This window comes from Prunus dulcis, chromosome 1 (assembly GCF_902201215.1).
Source record: "Prunus dulcis chromosome 1, ALMONDv2, whole genome shotgun sequence".
NCBI lineage: Eukaryota > Viridiplantae > Streptophyta > Magnoliopsida > Rosales > Rosaceae > Prunus > Prunus dulcis.
Genome location: NC_047650.1, coordinates 19,907,859 through 19,927,371, shown reverse-complemented (window position 1 = coordinate 19,927,371; position 19,513 = coordinate 19,907,859). Strand labels below are relative to the sequence as shown.

The window sequence follows — 19,513 nt, the reverse complement described above, 5'->3', positions numbered from 1 at the left end:
TTTGTAATACGACTCTCATATTTTGTAACCGACGTTGTTTCGTTGTTCAACGTCTACTCTATAAATACATACGTCGTAAATAATGACACTGACAACTATTTCCACGTCATCTTTTATAGAAAAATCGAAGTGGAAAATTTATTTTACGACGGCTGTGTTTATATAGGCGACGTAGTAGGAATCAATAACGTCGTCTTCTAATGTATTTAAAGACGTCATATTTTTTATTGTCGTGAAAATGATATTTAACGGCGTCTTATTTTAATTTTCGTCGTTGTATGTCTATCTTGCGGCCTTGTTCTGTTAATATGTGTCATATTTTTCCTTTTTTACGACGGTTTGTTTAGAGAGTTGGTCGTCTATTCTCATCCCCGACAGCTTTTTTAGATCTTTTTGCAGTACAAAGACGTCGTTTTGTATTTGTTGATGACGTTGTATATTTTAACAACGACGGTGATTTAGCGTCGTGGTTTATGAGGGAAAAGATGACGGTGGATTCCACGACCATTGAAAAACCGAATACACGACGGTGATTTACCGTCGTCTTTTTGCTTTTTTGTAGTAGTGAATTGAAAGAGAAAAGCAAGAGATTGACAAATTCTGAAAAATATATGTATATACAAAAAGAAAGAAAAAAAAGGCGTTCTTGATCAAAGTTCAAATTCAGTTCAAAGAAGCACAAGTCATTGCCTTGAAGATTCACAAAATGTAGCCATTTACCAGGCAGCAAGAAGGAGCACTCTTGGCATGTTCTTAAGTTCTTGGTTTCCATGTCCCTTCTTTTCATAACCCCTACCTCAGCCTGACATTACAAGCTTTAAAACCTAACTGATCATTGGGGAAGTCCGGTTCATAGGTGCTGGTATGCAATGTATTTTTTCTATGTTCTTAGCATTTGATTTCCTTTCATGAGATCTTATTTCCAGAAATCGTGCTTTTGTTTTATGATCATTTCATATGTGAAAAACTTGTTTCCCTTTACATAACGTCATTCACATATGCTTGTTGAGAAGCTAAACCCTAGGTTCTTTGTGAAAATTGGAGTGATGCCCGTGAGACCTAGAGTTGAGGCGATTTCTATCTAAGTATTTGAGTAGGGTGACTTCAATGCTGGAATTCTTTTTACGGTGGCAATACACTATACACCCTGGTGTAAAGCTCTGAAGTGGCATACCATTAATATTGAAAGTGTGATTGTGCATTCATTGGTTTTCCTTAGTTTGTCTAAAGTGATTCTTTAACAATTAGTTGTCTTGCAGAATCTGTAGATGTTTGTGGAGTCATCACTGTAAACCCTCAAGAGACACAACTCCTCCTACTACGGACACCTAGAGGTTTAAAGGCTTGTTGCATATGCTCAATGCAATCGTGTTACCTACGAAAATGGTGTAGTCAGTTTTTTGTGTCTGTTGTTTTATGATGTTTAAGTTTTAGTTTTGCTTGAGGACCAGCAAAATATAAGTTTGGGGTGTTGATCAATGCATAATTCTGTATCATTTTGTAGCACTCTACCCTATTGTTTGGTTATGTTTTAAATTAAAACTCACTACTACAAAAATCGCAATAGACGACAGTAATCCACCGTCTTGTATTCAGTTTTTCAACCATCGTGAAATCAACCGACATCTTTTGATGCATAAAACCACGACAGTAAATCCCCGTCGTCTATTATTTGTAAAGACGATGTTTTACTCAAAACTGTCATCGATTATATGTAAAGACGACAGTTTTTTGAAAGAAATGTCGTCTAGTAGATGTAAAGACGACCTTTTTTTGAAAGAACTGTCGTCTATTAGATGTAAAGACGGCGGTTTTTTTGAAATCACTGTCGTCGTGTTGTTATATAGATGACGGTTTTTTTTAAAGAACTATCGTTGTTTTGTTATATAGACGACATTTTATGACAAAAAATCGTCGGGTAAGGATGACGTTTTTGTTAAAACCGTCGTTAATTGTAGGCAAAATACGACGGTTTTTATTTAAAACTATCTTTGATTGTATATAAAGATGGCGGTTTTTTGTTTAAAATGTATGTAAAGACGACCTTTTTTTGTTAAAAATCATCGTTGATTGTATGCAAAGATGATGGTTTTTACAATAAAATCATCGTTGATTACATTTTAGTTCAGTCGTCTAATAAGTTCCTAGGTTGTTATATTTTAGTTTTTTAGTTTCCTATGATTCTATACAACTATTTTGACCAGAAAACTAACCATAATGCTTTATTAATGAATATATACACTCAAAAATTGTTTCTTTCATAAAACTTGAAGTTTCAATAGTTATTACATAGTCAACCAATCTTTATTCCTACCATATACATACTTCCTACCACATCGATAACATTAACCTAAATAATGAAGCTACATGTGATTGCCCACAAATTCTACCAATTCGATATGAACATTAATTTGTTCTTCAGTGTGTGAGTTAGCTCTGTCGTCTTGCACATTTTCCATGTTGTATTCCCCTCCCCTGTAGCAGTATCAGTAACAACATGTCTCTTCTTGGCTTGTAAAATTAACATCAATCTTTACAAATGAAGCTTGAGACAGAGTGGTTTAAAGAATAGTTTGTTTAAGCACCTGCCACATTAGATACAAACTTAATAATACTATTTTAGTTATTCACTGATTTTATGTTTCAATAAACATGGCCATGAGGAAATATACATACATGAAGGGTGCAAACAGTATCCGTAGCTGACAAGATAACACCAAGTGCTCCATATAGAGAACTGAAATAAAAAATATGAGCATAAAAAGGCAAAAATAAGAAGGAATAAATGTTTCAAATACAACACAAATATAAACTCAAACCACCAAAACGTGAACACTATCAACTTGAAACTGATGTTGGTTATAGTATACCACAACAACCTACAACTTTGGGAATTACCTGGAAGCAGAGGACAAAGTCTCCAACCTTCAAATTTTGACAGAGTCACCCTAAACATAAAAGGACCACCAAGAAATCCAATGACAAAGTCACCTTTGTTTGTGTACTAACTGTGGGAGCAAATTTCCCCACGAGAATATTCGCCCAAGATTCCTTCGTCTTCTCCGCCTCTCTTTCTCCCTGCAAAACAAATCGGAGTAAAAGGACCACACCCCCGTGTTGGCCAAAGGCCCTCCGATGCCTAAGTTAGGTAGGGTAATTCAAGGAAAACCGGGTGGCCGAAGCCGTGTGTGGTGGCCGGAGCCTTGTGTGAGAGAGAGAAAGAGAGGAGGTGGCTAGGGTTTTTGAGAAATAATTTCTGCAGAGTTTTAGTAGGAATTTAGGCGTACCTCAACCATTGTGTGTGGCTATGCTTTTATAGTGGTCTCGGAGGCTAGGGTTTCAAAGGAATAATTCCGTAGATGGAAGGGAATTATTCCTCCCCTTTTTGGAATTGATTTGATTAATTAGGGATTTGATTAATTAGGGTAAATCAAATCCCTAATTGTGGTAGGTATCAAATCAATCCTGATTCAATTTAGGCAACTCCTCATTTAATTCAGAATTGGGGTAGGAATCAAATCAATTCTCGACCCAATTAGGTAATATTCTATTTAATTGGGTAATCCCCAATTAAATTGAATAATTCCCAATTAGGTCAAATAATCCCCAAATGGAAGGAATTATTTGACCTAGGGTTTTGATTTAATTAGGTTCCCACAAATGCCCCCCAGCTTCTGCATGGCATGTGGCAGCATATAGGAGATGTGGATTAACCGTTGGGCCATCCAATTGCAACTGGGCTTCCTTCTTTGAATTGGGCTCCTGCGTGGAGCAGGCTTTTTACTTGGGCTGTCCAGCTGTAACTGGGCTGGAGGTGCGCAATCTGCCGCTGGAGCAGGTGGCAGTTTGGGTCGTCTTTTTTGTGGCTGATCCAAATTGCTTCAATTCCTTCTTCTTTTTATGCCACAAACTAGGATCAATATGAGTCAAGGCGATCATGTGCGAAGCATGAACGTGCTGAAAGTCAGCGGCAGATAGGAAGAGAAGGTTGGCGACAGTCCGCTCGTTCTTCTCACCTACTGTGATGGTAAGTTGCATCCTTTGATCTGCTACAGTTGCCATGGAATTCTTTGTTGTGTATCTGGCTAACTTCCATCTTCTGCTTGCAGAGAATGACATCTGCAAGAAACTCGATCTCGGCCCGAACATGACCAAGTTTCAGTAAGCTCTGAACATCCCTATCAGGTTCCTTGAATGGCACTGGTTGCTGAGCAAACATCGAAAGGAGGTTGGTGGTCTGCCCCCTGCCGGAGATGTTGAAAGATGGAAGCTGTATGGCTAGGGCCTAGATGATCTGCTAGCTGAGCAGGTGGAGTCCTCGACCGAACTTCCTCATTCTGCCACTACCAAGTCTTCTTTAATAGGGGGTCTAATGTGCTAAAAATATCCCCATGGGAGTTGCTCCTTTTTCATCTGCCGAGATCAAGTGCCTCGTCAACGCGAACAAACAAGAAAGTCAATAGCATGCATAAGGTCTGGGATATTCTGCTCAAGTATCTACCCGAACTGCCTAAGACCCGTGATCTGCCATGTAAGGAAGCTGCTGGGAAGCAAGGTTTGGGTCTTCTGTGCCGATCTAGGAATCAAGCTGAGAGGACCATACCTCTGCCTTGCAACCCTGACTCATCTGCGGGGGCCACGAACAGTCAAGCGCGGGGCTGACTCAATGTTGCAAGTTGCAGCCAAAAGAGCTAAGGAGTAGTCTGCTCGAGAGAAGAGTCCTCCAATCGCGCGAACTGCTGGTCCGGGAATTGGTGATAACTCTGCTGGGGGCGAGCCCGTGTCTGATCTGCTAAAAATAGGCTTTCTGTCAAGTCCGTTTGCTTGCGCTAAGCTAGCTGATCACGTGTATCGAGCCGGCGACCTTTGTGCTTTCTCGAACCTTCCTTTGGATAAGCAAGAAGAAGCTGCCATGTATCATCTTCAAAAATGAGTGGTTTTTGCTGTTGGGGCCATGCGGAACTCGCGTGATGTGGCCCCCTCTTTTGCCCTGCTTGACGAGCTGGTGAAGAAAAATGCCGACCTGACTGACAAGCTCTCGAACGAGCGGATTCGCCATGACGCGAGGATTTCCGAGATGAAGGAGAGTTTGTCCGTGCTCAAGAGTTCTGTTGGCCTAAAGGATGGTGAACTCAAGTCTCTTATGGCTAAGGGTCACCTGCTGAAGTTCCCTAGTAGTTGTAGTCCATTTTTGCTATTTTTGAACTTTGTTATTTTCATTCAATAATGGTCTTTGGTTGACCATCTTACTTTTTGTTGAACTTGGCTGATTGGCCGCTTTGTTATTGAATTTTCAGTTGCCTTTCAAGCTTCAAAGAGAGAATGAGACTCCGGAGACACAGCACTTGAAAGACATAGCACTTGAAGGAGACTCCATTGAGTTTGTACTTGTGAAGCAGCTTGCCTGCAATGGAGAAAAGGCTTGTTGCCTGTGTGTGTATGCCGGAGACATAACGCATGACAATGACTTCATTGAGTTTGTGCTCCGAGGAGCAGCTTGTCTGCAATGGGGGTGAGGCTTGTCGCCGGTGAGCGTATGTCGGGACATAGCTCTTGAAAAAGACTCCATTGAGTTTGTGCTCCGGGGAGCAGCTTGTCTGCGATGGAGGTAAGGCTTGTCGCCTGTGAGCGTATGTCGGGGACATAGCTCTTAAAAAAAGACTCCATTGAGTTCGTGCTCCGGGGAGCAGCTTGTTTGCAATAGAGGTAAGACTTGTCGCCTGTGAGTGTATGTCGGGGATATAACTCTTGAAAAAGACTCCATTGAGTTTGTGCTCCGAGGAGCAGCTTGTCTGCAATTGAGGTAAGGCTTGTCGCCTGTGAGCGTATGTCGAGGACAGCGCTTGAAATAGACTTCATTGAGTTTGTGCTCCGAGGAGCAGCTTGTCTGCAATGGAGGTAAGGCTTGTTGCCTATGTTCGTATGTCAGGGACATAGCGCTTAAAAAAGGGCTCCATTGAGTTTGTGCTCCGAGGAGCAGCTTGTCTGCAATGGAGATAAGGCTTGTTGCCTGCATGTATATGTTTGTGGGACATAAAGCTCGAAAAAGTACTTCATTGAAAAGCTTGCTCTTGTATTGATGTTGGTGTGAATACATCGCTTTATCGAATAAAGAAAATTAATAACATAGGTAACATCGAAAGCAGTTTGTCTTCAATGGAAGTACGGGAGGTCGTCGTCTGCTAGGAGTCGAGCTGGTAAGCGAAGAGCTTCACGGATAGTATCTCCGAAGGTGGTGGGCATTCCATTGTCTTGGAATTTCCTTCCCTTCTAGAGTGTCGAGAGTGTAACTTCCTCTGCCCCCAGATCGGCTGATCATGTAAGGGCCTTCCCAATTTGGCTTCATCTTCTTTGACCCTTGCCTCGGTAACGTGATGAAAGTTTTTCTGAGACAAGGTCTCCAGCTCGAAACTGTTTGATCTTGGCCTTCTTATTGGAGTAAGATGTCAACTGTTGCTGGTAGGCGGCAACTTGAACAATGGCCTTTTCTCGTTCTTTTTCGAGCAGGTCAAGGTTAATTCTTATTTGCCTGCAGTTTTGGTCAAGACTGCCCACCTCAATGCTCATGGAAGGGACTGTGATGTACGGGGGAATGATTGCCTCCGTCCCATAGGCCAAGGAAAACGGTGTCTCTTCGGTCAATCTCCTTTTGGTTGTGCGATAAGCCCGTAGAACTCCTGGCAGCTCGTCGACCCATTTTCCTTCTGCGCCTTGCAGTCTTTTCTTTAGGCAATCCAGCACGATCTTGTTGGATGCTTCTGCTTGGCCATTGCCTTGCGGGTATCTGGGAGTTGACAGGTGTTGCTTGATGCCATACTAATGCAGTGAGTTGCCTGTCCACGAACAGTGTACCATTGTCGATAACTATCGATTGCGGGCAACCGAATCCGCAAATGATGTTCTTCCAGATGAACCGTTCAACGTCAGCTTCCTTGGTAGAAGATAAAGGCTCGGCCTCGATCCATTTGGTGAAGTAATCAATGGCAACGATCATTATCTCCTTATTGGCAGGTGCTGTCGGCATAGGTCCCACAAAGTCAATGGCCCACTGCATGAACGGCCATGGACTGATCTGCGGATGGTATTCCTCAGCTAGCAAGGCAGGGATCGGCTTGTACCGTTGGCATCGATCACATCTTCAAGCAGACTCCGTGAAGTCTTTACGCATGGTAGGCCAGAAATAGCCGATACTGAGAGCCTTCTGAGCAAGCGACTTGCCTCTAACGTGATTTCCACATTCGTCGTCGTGTATTTTGCAGAGAACCTCAAGCGTTTGTCTGTACTTGATGCAAGTGTGATGAGGCCCGTAGTATGATCTGCGGATAAGCGTGTCGCCTTTCATGTAATATCTTGTAGCCTTCTGCTCGATTTTCCTGGCCTCGGACTTGTCCTGAGGCAAGTTTTCATTCACTCGGTAGTCAATGATAGGTTCTTGCCAGCTAGGATCCTCGTCGATCTGCATCAGGTCCAGTTGTTCTACCTCTTTTATGCTAGGCTGGTCAAGGTGTTCGACCGGGATGGAGCGTCTGAATTGGGTATCCAGTGCTGATCCTAAGCTTGCCAGTGCATCTGCGTGTGCGTTCTCTGCTCGGGGCCCCTGCTGGATGGTGAAGGTGGGATACGCCTTCAACAACTCTTGGACTTTGTCAAGGTACAAGATCATCCTTGGGTGCTTCGCCATGTATTCTCCTGAGGCTTGACTTGTGATCAGCTAGGAATCCGAGTAGATGGCCAGCTTCTTGATTGATAGCTCTCTTGCCAAGCGCAAGGCAGCGAGCAATGCCTCGTACTCTACCTCGTTATTTGAAGCTGGGAAGCTAAGTGTGATAGCTTGCTTTAACAGGGTTCCATCCGGGGTGACGATGACGACGCCTGCTTCAGCTCCTTTCTGGTTCGACACTCCATCTACGCGTAGCTGCCACATGTCTTTGGGTTGGCCAGGTTCCGCGGAGGTCTTGTCTGCTCTTGGACTTTCCTTCTTTTTGCTGACCAGCTTCTCTTCTTCGGCTGATGGTGTGAACTCTGCAACAAAGTCTACGAAGGCCTAGGCTTTTATTGCCGTTTTTGCCCAGTAAAGGAGGTCGTATTGGCTTAGTTCTATTGCCCACTTCATGAGCCGCTGAGAAGCATCAGGGCTGTGGAGGATTGATCTCAAAGGAAAGTCAGTCATAACGATGACTCAGTGAGCTTGGTAATAAGGCCGCAGCTTTCTCGCGAAAACGACAAGGGCCAAAATGAGCTTCTCCAATTTTGGGTATCGAGTCTCTGCATCGAGGAGAGCTTTTGACGTATAGAATATCGGATGTTGGGCCCCAAGTTCTTCTCGGATGAGAGCTGAGCTGGTGGCCGAGTTGGACACTGCCAGGTACACGAACAAGCCTTTACCAGGAACTGGTTTCGAGAGCAGGGGAGGTGAAGTAAGGTAGGTCTTTAGACTCTGGAAAGCTACTTCGCGCTCCTCGTCCCACTTGTCTTTTTGCCCCTTCTTCAAAGCTTTGAAGAATGGTCTGCACTTGTCGGTAGACTTTGAGAGGAATCGGTTGAGAGCTGCTGCTCTGCCCGTCAGACTTTGTATTTCTTTCACTGTGGAAGGTGACTTCATCTCGAGGATGGCTTTAATTTGGCGTGGGTGTGCCTCGATACCTCGTTGTGTGACTAAGTACCCCAGGAATCGGCCGGATGATACACCGAACGTGCATTTACTTGGATTCAGCTTCATGCGGTATTGGTGGAGCAGGCTGAATGCCTCGGTGAGGTTTTTGAGGTGGTCTCCCCGCTTGGGGGCTTTGACTAGCATATCATCCACGTAGACTTCCATGGTTCTGCCGATCTGCTCCTTGAAAATCTTATTCACGAGCCTTTGATAGGTTGCTCCAGCGTTCTTCAACCCAAAGGGCATGACCTTGTAGCAGTAGGTCCCTCTCTCGATGATGAAAGAGGTCTTCGCCTTGTCATCGTCGTACATCATAATTTGATTATAGTCGGAGTAGGCATCCATGAAGCTGAGCAGCTGGTTGCCGGAAGTTGAATCCACGAGCTGGTCGATCCTCGGCAATGGGAAGTTGTCTTTAGGGCATGCTTTGTTGAGGTCGGTATAATCGACGCACACTCTCCATTTGCCCTTTTCTTGTTTTGCCACCAAAACGACGTTGGCCAGCCATTCTGAGTAGGAGACTTCTTCAATAAATCCAGCAGCTAGAAGCTTGTCGATCTCGGCCTCAATGATCGCGACTCGCTCGGGAGCGAAGTTGCGTCTCTTCTGCACCACGGGCTTGCTGGCATGGTTGACATGGAGGCGGTGGCAGATGATGTCTGAGTTGATGCCGGGCATGTCAGATGGTGACCACGCGAACATGTCTTTGTTGTTTTGGAGGAAGATGGTCAACTCCACCTTCTCGTCTGGGCTTAGGCGCGAGCCGATCCTCGCTTTCTTGTCTGGCTGGTTAGGATCGAGGGGTACTAACTCAACGTCTTCCTCAGGCTTCCAACCTTCTTCAAGGGAGCCTTCCGGGCAGATTCCCTCCTCTCGATCCTTCTTGTTTGGATTCTGGCACGAGCCGATCTGCGCTTCTTTATCTGGCTGGTTAGGATCGAGGGGTACTAACTCAACGTCTTCCTCAGGCTTCCAACCTTCTTCAAGGGAGCCTTCCGGGCAGATTCCCTCCTCTCGATCCTTCTTGTTTGGATTCTGGCACGACCGATCTGCGCTTCTTTGTCTGGCTGGCCAAGATCAGGGGGTACTAACTCGACGTCATCCTCAGGCTTCCAACCCTTTTCAGGGGAGTCTTCCGGGCGGATTCCCTCGCCTTGATCCTGGCTCATTAATTGCTATTGTGGGGTAACAGCTCCCTTCTCGCTCGAGCTTGCTTGTTTGCTGGGAACGCTCCGTGCTTTGTTAGCAGCTTGCATTACTGGTGTGAACTGCAACTGCTTGCTCTTCTTGAGCCCTTGGGCTGTGCATCTTCTTGCCATGGCTTGGTCACTATTGATCTGCCCGATTCCGCCTCCAGGGATGGGATATCGAATCTTCTGGTGTAGAGCAGATGTGATGGCCTCGATCTTGCTGATCCACGGTCGGCCCAAGATTCCATTGTAGGGGGAGATCTCGTTGATGACCATGAAGGTTTGCGAGCAGAGCACTGGGGGTGCGTGGACGTCAAGGTCGATCGTTCCAACAGTGATTGATGTGGCCCCATTGAAGCCGGTAAGCGACCTGGCAAGTTTGCTAATCTTGGGCTCCAATCCCATCTGTTGGATGACAGATAGTTGCAGGATGTTAGCTGCGCTGCCCTCATCCACATGAATTCGCTCGATCTCAGCTTGTTCAATCTGAATGCAGATGACTAGCGTCATTATGCGGTAGGTCAAGCCCGATCAAGTCCTTCTTCTGGAAACCAATGATGGGTGTATCCACAATGACTGGTACTCCTGTTGTGACTTGGGAGACATAAGTTGCCTGCGCGATCTTCCTCTTGCGCTCCTTGGTAGTCAGCCCGGACTCCCGGGAGTCAGCTAGAATGGTGTTGATTCGAATGACCTTTTGGGGAGGTTCCTTGGCAGCCGCATCACGATCCTCGATCTGCTGAATGGCCCTCTTTGCAACGAATTCTGTGCAATGACCTTCTCTGACCAGCTCCTCAAGATGCCTTTTCCAAGCATTGCAGTTGTTGGTGTAATGTCCGTGCTCCCCGTGGAATGCGCAGGATTTACTGGTGTCCCTCTTAGAGGGGTCTCCCTTCATGGGTGGCGGTCTCCTCACCCACGGCTTGTCCTTCACTTGAGCCAGGATCTGATGAATTGGGATAGCGAACTCAGTGAAGGTCCCTATTTCTGAGCTTCCCTCTCGGGGCCGCGATCTGCGCTTATCTCGGGCTCTTTGCTCGAACTGGTTGCTCTTTTGGCTTGCCTGCTTCGTCGGGTGATCAACGTGCTTGCTAGCTTTCTTTGCGGCGATTCGATCATCGTCCCAAAGTGCGTAGCGTTCTGCCGTCGCGAACACTTCTGCCAAGGTTTGACTTGGTGTTATGGCCAGCTCCCGGTATAACTCGTACTCGGTTGGCAAGCCCTTCTTGAAAGCTGAGGATGCAACTTGGTCATTGCATCCTATGATGTTAGCCTTTTCAGCCTTAAACCGTCTTAGGTAGTCTCGTAGAGACTCATCTGGCTTCTTGCGCAGGTTGAATAGATGGTCCGCATGCTTTCTGACCGTCTTGTAGGAGGTGTACTCCTTTGTGAAGATGAGGGCCAACTCCTTGAAGTTTCCTATCGACGCGGACGGTAGAGTGTGGAACCAGTCTTGAACTGCTCCTCACAGGGTCATCGCGAACACTTTGCATATCAGGGCATCGTCTGCCTTGTACAGGATCATGGCGCTCCTGAAGTGCCTCAAATGGCTCTCAGGCTCAGAGTCTCCCTTGAATGGAGTGATGGATGGCGTCGTGAACCGCTTCGGTGGAGGAGCTCGTTCCACTTTGTCGGCAAAGGGCAAGCAGTCAACTCGATCAATTTCCTTGTGCAAGGCTTCTTCTGTGCTTCCTTTAAGTTGGAAAGCTTGGAGTCGGTCATTCACTAGCTTCTCGACGTCCTCTGCTCGCAGGACTGGAGTCTCAGGGTAAATCATTCACTAGCTTTTTGGAATTGATTTGATTAATTAGGGATTTGATTAATTAGGGTAAATCAAATCCCTAATTGATCAAATCAATTCCAAAAAGGGGATGAATAATTCCCTTCCATCTACGGAATTATTCCTCTGAAACCCTAGCCTCCGAGACCACTATAAAAGCATAGCCACACACAATGGTTGAGGTATGCCTAAATTCCTACTAAAACTCTGCAGAAATTATTTCTCAAAAACCCTAGCCACCTCCTCTCTTTCTCTCTCTCACACAAGGCTCCGGCCACCACACACGGCTCCGGCCACCCGGTTTTCCTTGAATTACCCTACCTAACTTAGGTATCGGAGGGCCTTTGGCCAACACCCCCCAGGTGTGGTCCTTTTACTCCGATTTGTTTTGCAGAGAGAAAGAGATGCGGAGAAGACGAAGGAATTTTGGGCGAATATTCTCGTGGGGAAATTTGCTCCCACACTAACCATGCCCCATTTTTTGATCACCTTGCCTCAAATTCCAACTTTGATATGTTTCCGGTATTTTCTTCTACTTTCAAATGCACAATAGTAAAATAATAAAATGATATTTTGACTATAATAAATGAGCTCACCATACAATAATCAGATTTAACCAGTTTGCAAAAAGCCTTACAAGCTTGCATATTACTACATCCTAGACATAAAAGCAACAAGAGGTTATGAGAAGCACCTTTAGGTACTTCAGAACTTGTGAGTGCCTTATTCGAAGGGTGAATTCCCTATTGCTCAGAGATATTTTGAATACGTTTGGCAACTCTTGCGCTCTATTCTGCAACCAACTTTTGCACCTAAGACAATTGCAACAGAGTAGGGCTCTAAAAATAATTAATCAAGGACACCTTATGGTAACAATAGTAACAAGAATATCATGGTATTATACTACAATAAAAGTAAAGGAAGAGAGAGTGAATGAAATGTGCAACCTCAGTCCATTTCACAATCGGTTTCCCAGCACGACCGGCGGAGCGACTGCATAAGCATAAGAAGCCAAAGCAAGTAGGGACAAAAATTTATCCGAAAGAAGAATCAGTACAATATGAAATTCTAACCATGAATTGAAACTCACTTAAAACATTTTGCAATATTTTGACAAAATTGTCACTCCAACATTTGTTCTCCTAATTCCCTTAGCAATCTCTCCATTTTTTGAGTCTGTTCATAATGGTGGTGGAAAAAACCAAATAAAAGCAAAGCCCAATTAATTTCAACAGATAATCTCTCCATTTTCTAAGTCTGTTCAACAGACATTTATTATTTACAAAACCAATAAGGACCAAAAAGAAAAAATTGAGAAAAACTTGAAAAAGCCAGTCAATTTTGCAAACCGACCTTGTATGCTTAATTCTTTCATAAAGTTGTTATATGTCAAAGACGGGGAGAATCTGAAAATTTGTCGAGCGCGAATTCACTTAAGCGGCTTTTTTTTAGCGTGTTTTAAAAGACGACGCTTGTTAGTGACAAGCGTCGTCTTTTAAAAATCAAGTGGCCTTTTTTTTGTTCAGCGTGTTTTAAAAGACTACGCTTGTTAGTGACAACCGTCATTTTTTTAAAATCAATCTAATGCTAGTAGTGTATAAGATGATATATCATGACGGTTTTAAAAACACCGTCGTCTTTTTAAACATAACGACGGTTTTAAGATGCACCGTCCTCTATTTTGTGTCGTGGTTTAACTATTTTGTAGTAATGACTTGTGCTTTTAATCTATTTTGTGTTTGTTATTCAGTTCATTGAGTTCTAGGTACCACTTGAGGCATTTGAAGCAAAATAGTGCAAAAACGTGCAAAAACTGGAGACTGAGTTAGAAATTCGTTTCGGACTTATCTTCTTCATACGAGCTTGGATTGGGCCAAATTACATGTGGTTGGAAAGAAGACATTCTGAACTTGAAGATGGTGGGCTCAAAGTCGTTATTTGATTAAGAGAAGCCCAATTCGTGAGCCTAAAAATTTGTTCATCATTCTGACCCTAGCATGACATAATTGATGCTTGGTCATGATGAGCTATGCATGAGGTATTGCTTCTGATGGGATTTGTTGGTGAAGTGCAGCAGCTAAGAAACTGATTTTCAATTGTAAGTGCTGTAGGTAGAAGTCATATTGAAATCAGATGTCCCATTTCCTTCTCCCTATAAATACCACTTCCATTCCAAACACTTTCATCAATCACATCCTGGGATTCACAATCCTTCTTCCAATTCTTACCAGATCACCCATCCCAGCACAATTCTCACTCAAACATTCATCAACCACAACCTCATACACCTCTCCCAGAAACCACTCCGTCCTTCACATTCCCATCATTTCCCAAACACAATGCACACATCCACACCATTCTTCGTCTCTGGCCGCAAGCATACATGATGGAAGCTGTGAGGAACTCTTCAACAACATAATTCGTTCTTCACGGGTTTTCTCTTACCTTCTCCATGTTTTTATTATGATTCAAATGTATCACTGTAAGAAACAAAACAAAAACAAAAACAAAAAACAAAAACCAAAAAAAAAAAAAAAAAAAGCTACACCCAACAAGAAGACCTTAATATTACTTTTGCAGCAAAGCTAGCTCTTGGGACGCAGGGCAATTTGAACCAGTGTATGATGTGAGGATTTTGAAGGTTTTCAACCCCTTTGTCTTTAAACCAAACCAAATCCATAGCATGATCTTGTCATTTTGGATTTTGTAATCCGAAGTTTGTCATCTGCTTCTTGGTAAGCCAATAATAAAGTTGTAGTTTTGGCTTATGGACTATGTTTCCATGGGTATCTTTGAAGTTTGAGGATCAAAACAAAAAGTTGGCTTATTTGGTGGCAGCGTTTGTTCCTTGGGTGAGTTGGAGTGCAATTGAGACAATGCTGTTGGACCAGCATGGTTGTCGCACATGATGTAAACTTGATATTACCATATCTTTTTTTTTATTTGGCCAAAAAAGAAAAAATTTCTGGAGTATCATCTCTGATTTTGAGTTAACTTCCTAAACACTTTTTTGGTTTTTAGGTTTATGTGGGTTTTAGTTTTGAGGGCATTTGAGTCTATTTAACTGAGTTTTTGGCTATTTTTGAATTTTTTTTTATAAAAATTAATGTTTATGAAAATATAGGGTAAATTTTGACTAGTTTTGATAAAAACTCTTTTTTTATTGAAGCGAAAGCAGTATGTAACTTAACGTGACACAAATTATCATCTTGGGGACTATCTTACAATGTAAATTCACGATATTAAAAAAATCATCATTAATATGAGAAATCAATCATGTATTTGATTATCATCATAATCTTTTGTAGTATTTTTATGGTGTGTATCTATTTATTCAATTATAATTAGATGAGTTCTTCATTTATGATTTGGCTCATTTTTGTTATAAATGATCTTAGGTAGGGCATTGAAAAATAAACAATTCGAAATATAAATTACATTCTTGAGTCCGTCTAAAAAAGAGTTCGAATTGTGTTAAATCACATTTAAAATGCATTTGAAAATTTCTTATGATGATGACTTCTTACCTAAGTATTTATTTAGCGGTAGATAGAAACTCAATTAGATTAGGGTCCAATTCCAAACTTTCATAATTTGATCACCCTAGTGGAGAGCTCGATCGATCCCATTTTGAGTGCTCTAGATAGTAGAGAGATTAAAATAAAAGGAATGAGTTATTTGCATTTTCTTTTTCTTTTTTTTTGGCTTGGAATTTATATTTGATTCATTGTTGATGTCACATCAAACCCTATCCTCCAACTTCCATCTTCCTTTACAAAGACTCGGTTGAATTGAGTTGAAACTTGACCCACAACCTGGCCACTCTTAAATCCTGTTTGGTGGACCAGAAAGTGAACTAGGAAAAAGCAGCTTAACAGAGCAGACCATACGGCATTTAACCATACATCAACACCTTCGAAAGATATCGATGGCTACCCATATTTTTCACGTTCAAATGCCAGATAGTACAGCTCAAAGCTATGGGGGTGGTGATCAAATTCAAAACCAAGCTAACTAGGCTACTTGGGTTTAAATGATACGGAGAAAATGAAGCTGTACGTCCTCTCATTCAGCAGCAATTGCAGTGTGGCTGTTTCACCCACAACCACCAACACAGTTGGCCATTAATTGCATCCTCTAATCTCTCTCTCTCTCTCTCTCTAATTTTATTTCAAATCTTTTTAGTACCATTTATTGCCTTTGGATCCATTTCTATAGATCTTCACGTGTTGGTTGGATCTCCTTTATTATTGCCGCTTCCCTTTTTGGTCTAAAATCTCATCACTCGCAAACCCACAAGGTTAATTCTTTCTATCTACACAGTTTCAAGCTTCAATCTTTCAGACAGTTCCTTATGTGCGCATAAGGGTGGGAATTAAAATCAGGGTATGATTCTTATGAGCATGTGTGGGGGGTGTGTTCTTTTCTGTTTTTAAATTGGTTGTTCATGAAATATGTAGGACTTTGCAAGCTCAACAGTTCAGAGATCATGCATAACATGCCCTCTGTATGACAATGAATCAGCCGTATATGATTTTTTTTATAGTAGTACTTTGTTTGTTCTTTGTCGTTCCATTTGTTTGTGAGTAGAATTGATGATTAGTTTCAAAGGGTTTGGAGACCATGCTTCACATATTCACATGTTCTGTCCCTTCTCTGTAATCCACTCCCCTAGAAAATGGAAAAGATTTCAGAGTGTTCCCAAAACTCTGTATTTTCAAGTTACCATAGATTGCTTGCTTCTCTAAGTGGAGGATTATAGTATTTTAGGTGTGAAGAAATTGCTTTGTTCTAAGCTCTAGAGTTTCATGATTTCATCTTTGTTGTTCACAAGAAACTCTTCATTTTTTTTGTTGTGTAAACCTACTTTAGAGTTTTGATACTCATTGTATATAAAGCATATACCATAAAAATATTGTTGTTCACAAGAAACTCTTCATTTTTTTTGTTGTGTAAACCTACTTTAGAGTTTTGATACTCATTGTATATAAAGCATATACCATAAAAATATTGTGGTTGTTGGGGATTCCTGCAGGGAGTTATAAAATGGGAACCAGAGAAATTAAGTCACCTGAAGGAGGGCTAGTGACACCAGCTAGTTTAGATGGAAATTCTGACTCAAATCAGAGAAAGAAGCTTGGACTCTACTTCATTGAATCCGATGACAGACGGACGGCTTTCGGACGGGGTTATACTGGAGGAACTACACCAGTTAATATCCATGGCAAACCTATTGCTGATCTTTCAAAAACGGGTGGTTGGATTGCTGCCTTCTTCATATTCGGTAAATAAGCATAATTTTCATATTTTGTTTCTGTATAGTTCTTAATTCGGTTGCTTCCAAAGTTGAGGAAAAGAAATCAGTATCCTCTTCCAGCTTAGTCCAATAGATTGCATTGATCACAATCAAAGTACTTTTAATTTGTCCAGGAAATGAAATGGCAGAGAGAATGGCTTATTTCGGTCTCTCAGTTAACATGGTGGCCTTCATGATCTATGTTATGCATAGGCCCTTCAGCAGTTCATCAAATGCGGTTAACAATTTCCTTGGAATATCACAAGCTTCCTCTGTCCTTGGTGGGTTTCTGGCTGATGCATATCTTGGCCGATATCGGACAATAGCAATCTTCACAACCATATACCTTGCGGTAGGTAGCCATATATGAACATATGAAATGTTAACAAGTTAATTACTTTTCCAATCATATGCTGAAGCTACAGAGTTCTATATACTGGTCTTGCTATGTTGTCTTCAATTAAACTAAATAGTGAGCTGATAATTTCCACATTTTTCGTTCTCTATTTGTTTTCATGGAGGGCTTGACAGGAATAACCTTATGTGCTTCAATGGACATTTTGGCGCCAAAACAAGACCATTGTGATCAGCTGGCCCTCCTTTTGGGCGAGTGTGAGCCTGCAAAACCATGGCAGATGATGTACCTCTACACTGTTCTCTACATAACTGGATTTGGAGCTGCTGGTATAAGGCCATGCGTTTCTTCTTTTGGGGCAGACCAGTTTGATGAAAGAAGTAAAGATTATAAGTCTCACCTGGATAGGTTTTTCAACTTCTTTTACCTTTCTGTCACCACTGGGGCAATTGTGGCCTTTACTGCGGTAGTCTATATCCAAATCAAACTTGGTTGGGGATTTGCCTTTGGGTCACTGGCATTAGCTATGGGCATATCAAACTTGGTATTCTTTGTTGGTACCCCTCTATACAGGCATAGACTTCCAGGAGGCAGCCCTCTAACGCGCGTTGCTCAAGTTTTGGTGGCTGCATACAGGAAAAGGAACGCGCCTTTTTCTAGCAGTGAGTTGATAGGCTTGTATGAGGTTCCTGGAAAACAATCTGCTATAAAGGGCAGTGGAAAGATAGCTCACACCAACGATTTTAGGTATCTTTTCGTTTACTTTTTACTACTCTTTCTGAGTTAGATATGTGAGATCATTTTAATTCCTTGTTTGTTCCACACTAAATCCTACTTTTGGCTTTTCAAAGCAAAACTTATTATTATGTTCCGTCTCCTCTGTTGTATAACATCTGATGTTTTCTGTGTTGCAGATGTTTGGACAAAGCAGCTCTGCAGTTGAAGGAGGATGGTGTAGACCCAAGTCCTTGGAGGCTTTGCACTGTGACTCAAGTAGAGGAAGTCAAGATCCTTTTGAAACTTATTCCAATACCAGCTTGCACAATAATGCTGAGTGCAGTCTTGACAGAGTATCTGACTCTCTCAGTCCAGCAGGCATACACTTTAAACACCCATATGGGTCAACTTAAACTCCCAGTAACATGCATGCCAGTGTTTCCTGGCCTCAGCATATTTCTTATACTGTCCCTTTATTACTCTACATTTGTCCCGCTGTCCCGGCGCATCACCGGTCACCCTCATGGAGCTTCTCAGCTTCAGAGAGTGGGCATAGGCTTGGCAGTCTCAATCCTATCTGTGGCATGGGCTGCAATTTTCGAAAGGTACCGAAGAAATTATGCAATAGAGCATGGATATGAGGGTAGTTTCTTAAGTGCAATGTCAGACTTCAGTGCATTCTGGTTGTTGATCCAATATTGCCTCATTGGCATAGCTGAAGTGTTTTGCGTAGTGGGGCTGCTAGAATTTCTATATGAAGAAGCCCCAGATGCCATGAAAAGTATAGGCTCCGCTTACGCTGCTCTAGCCGGGGGTTTAGGTTGCTTCGCAGCCAGTATATTGAACAGCATCATCAAATCTGTCACAGGAAGCTCAGAGAAGCCATCTTGGCTGTCCCAGAACATTAACACTGGCAGATTTGATTATTTTTACTGGCTGCTCACAGTTTTGAGTGTCATCAATTTCTGCGTTTTTCTATATTGCGCACATAGGTACAAGTACAGGACAGAGCAGGGGGTTAAGATGGAGAAGCAGATTCTAGCCAACATAAAAGAACAATCCCTCAGTGGATAGATAGCATTAATGGGATGAAATATCATTTTCCCACTATATTACTAGCTTTTAATTTTGCTACTTGTTAGAGAAAAAAAAAAAAAAAAAAACTCAGATTTACATGTAAGCAAGTGTTTATGCAAGCAGGAATTACAGTTTGTGTTTAGCATCATAGGTTGGTTATTTGGCAACAAGTTGTACTTGCATCTATTTGTCACTATGTCACCAAAAGGTTACTTGGCTTTCACAAAATATTCAATTTGAAGTGCATATAACTATAGGAGTAAGGGTAGGAGGATGAACCAATCCCCCTTAAAGATTGGTTGGTCCAATGGACCAATCACATTCAATTCACTGCTGTCCACCCACCTTTTTAAGTACAGAATTACAGCTAAAATTTGGTGTGCATTATAAAGCAAAAGAAAAAAGAAACAAGAAACCTACCATTGTCTACAAGATTTATAGGACA

The 19,513-nt window shown here is 42.5% G+C and overlaps 2 protein-coding genes across 3 annotated transcripts; one reads left to right on the top strand and one right to left on the bottom strand.

The window, feature by feature from the left end:
• Positions 1–9,828: 9,828 nt before the first annotated feature.
• On the bottom strand, positions 9,829–11,620 carry LOC117616085. The gene is made up of 3 exons (XM_034345294.1): positions 11,395–11,620; positions 10,457–11,301; positions 9,829–10,329 (listed from the first exon to the last, which is right to left on the bottom strand). Exons 1-3 carry the CDS (start codon positions 11,618–11,620, stop codon positions 9,829–9,831), a joined length of 1,572 nt encoding a protein of 523 aa, XP_034201185.1.
• Positions 11,621–15,388: 3,768 nt separating this feature from the next.
• On the top strand, positions 15,389–19,303 carry LOC117629496 (protein NRT1/ PTR FAMILY 6.1). Of its 2 annotated transcripts, none has more exons than XM_034362007.1 (5): positions 15,389–16,009; positions 16,659–16,907; positions 17,054–17,271; positions 17,441–18,021; positions 18,189–19,303. In XM_034362007.1, exons 2-5 carry the CDS (start codon positions 16,670–16,672, stop codon positions 19,063–19,065), a joined length of 1,914 nt encoding a protein of 637 aa, XP_034217898.1. In that variant the 5' UTR covers positions 15,389–16,009; positions 16,659–16,669; the 3' UTR covers positions 19,066–19,303. The 2 variants fall into 2 exon arrangements, with proteins under 2 accessions (XP_034217898.1, XP_034217903.1); XM_034362012.1 differs by lacking the exon at positions 15,389–16,009 and adding an exon at positions 16,020–16,535 and having other exon boundaries at positions 16,631–16,907; positions 18,189–19,134.
• Positions 19,304–19,513: the final 210 nt, after the last annotated feature.

What these genes read in the sequence shown, in the direction of transcription:
- LOC117616085 (XM_034345294.1), bottom strand. Translation starts at nt 11,620, where the DNA reads ATGATTTACCCTGAGACTCCAGTCCTGCGAGCAGAGGACGTCGAGAAG. An exon ending in GGGAGACTCTGAGCCTGAGA is followed by an intron (nt 11,302 to 11,394) that starts GCCATTTGAGGC and finishes TGTGAGGAGCAG; the next exon opens with TTCAAGACTGGTTCCACACT. An exon ending in GCAAGAGGAAGATCGCGCAG is followed by an intron (nt 10,330 to 10,456) that starts GCAACTTATGTC and finishes ATCTGCATTCAG; the next exon opens with ATTGAACAAGCTGAGATCGA.
- LOC117629496 (XM_034362007.1), top strand. Translation starts at nt 16,670, where the DNA reads ATGGGAACCAGAGAAATTAAGTCACCTGAAGGAGGGCTAGTGACACCA. An exon ending in TCACAACCATATACCTTGCG is followed by an intron (nt 17,272 to 17,440) that starts GTAGGTAGCCAT and finishes GTTTTCATGGAG; the next exon opens with GGCTTGACAGGAATAACCTT. An exon ending in GCTCACACCAACGATTTTAG is followed by an intron (nt 18,022 to 18,188) that starts GTATCTTTTCGT and finishes TCTGTGTTGCAG; the next exon opens with ATGTTTGGACAAAGCAGCTC.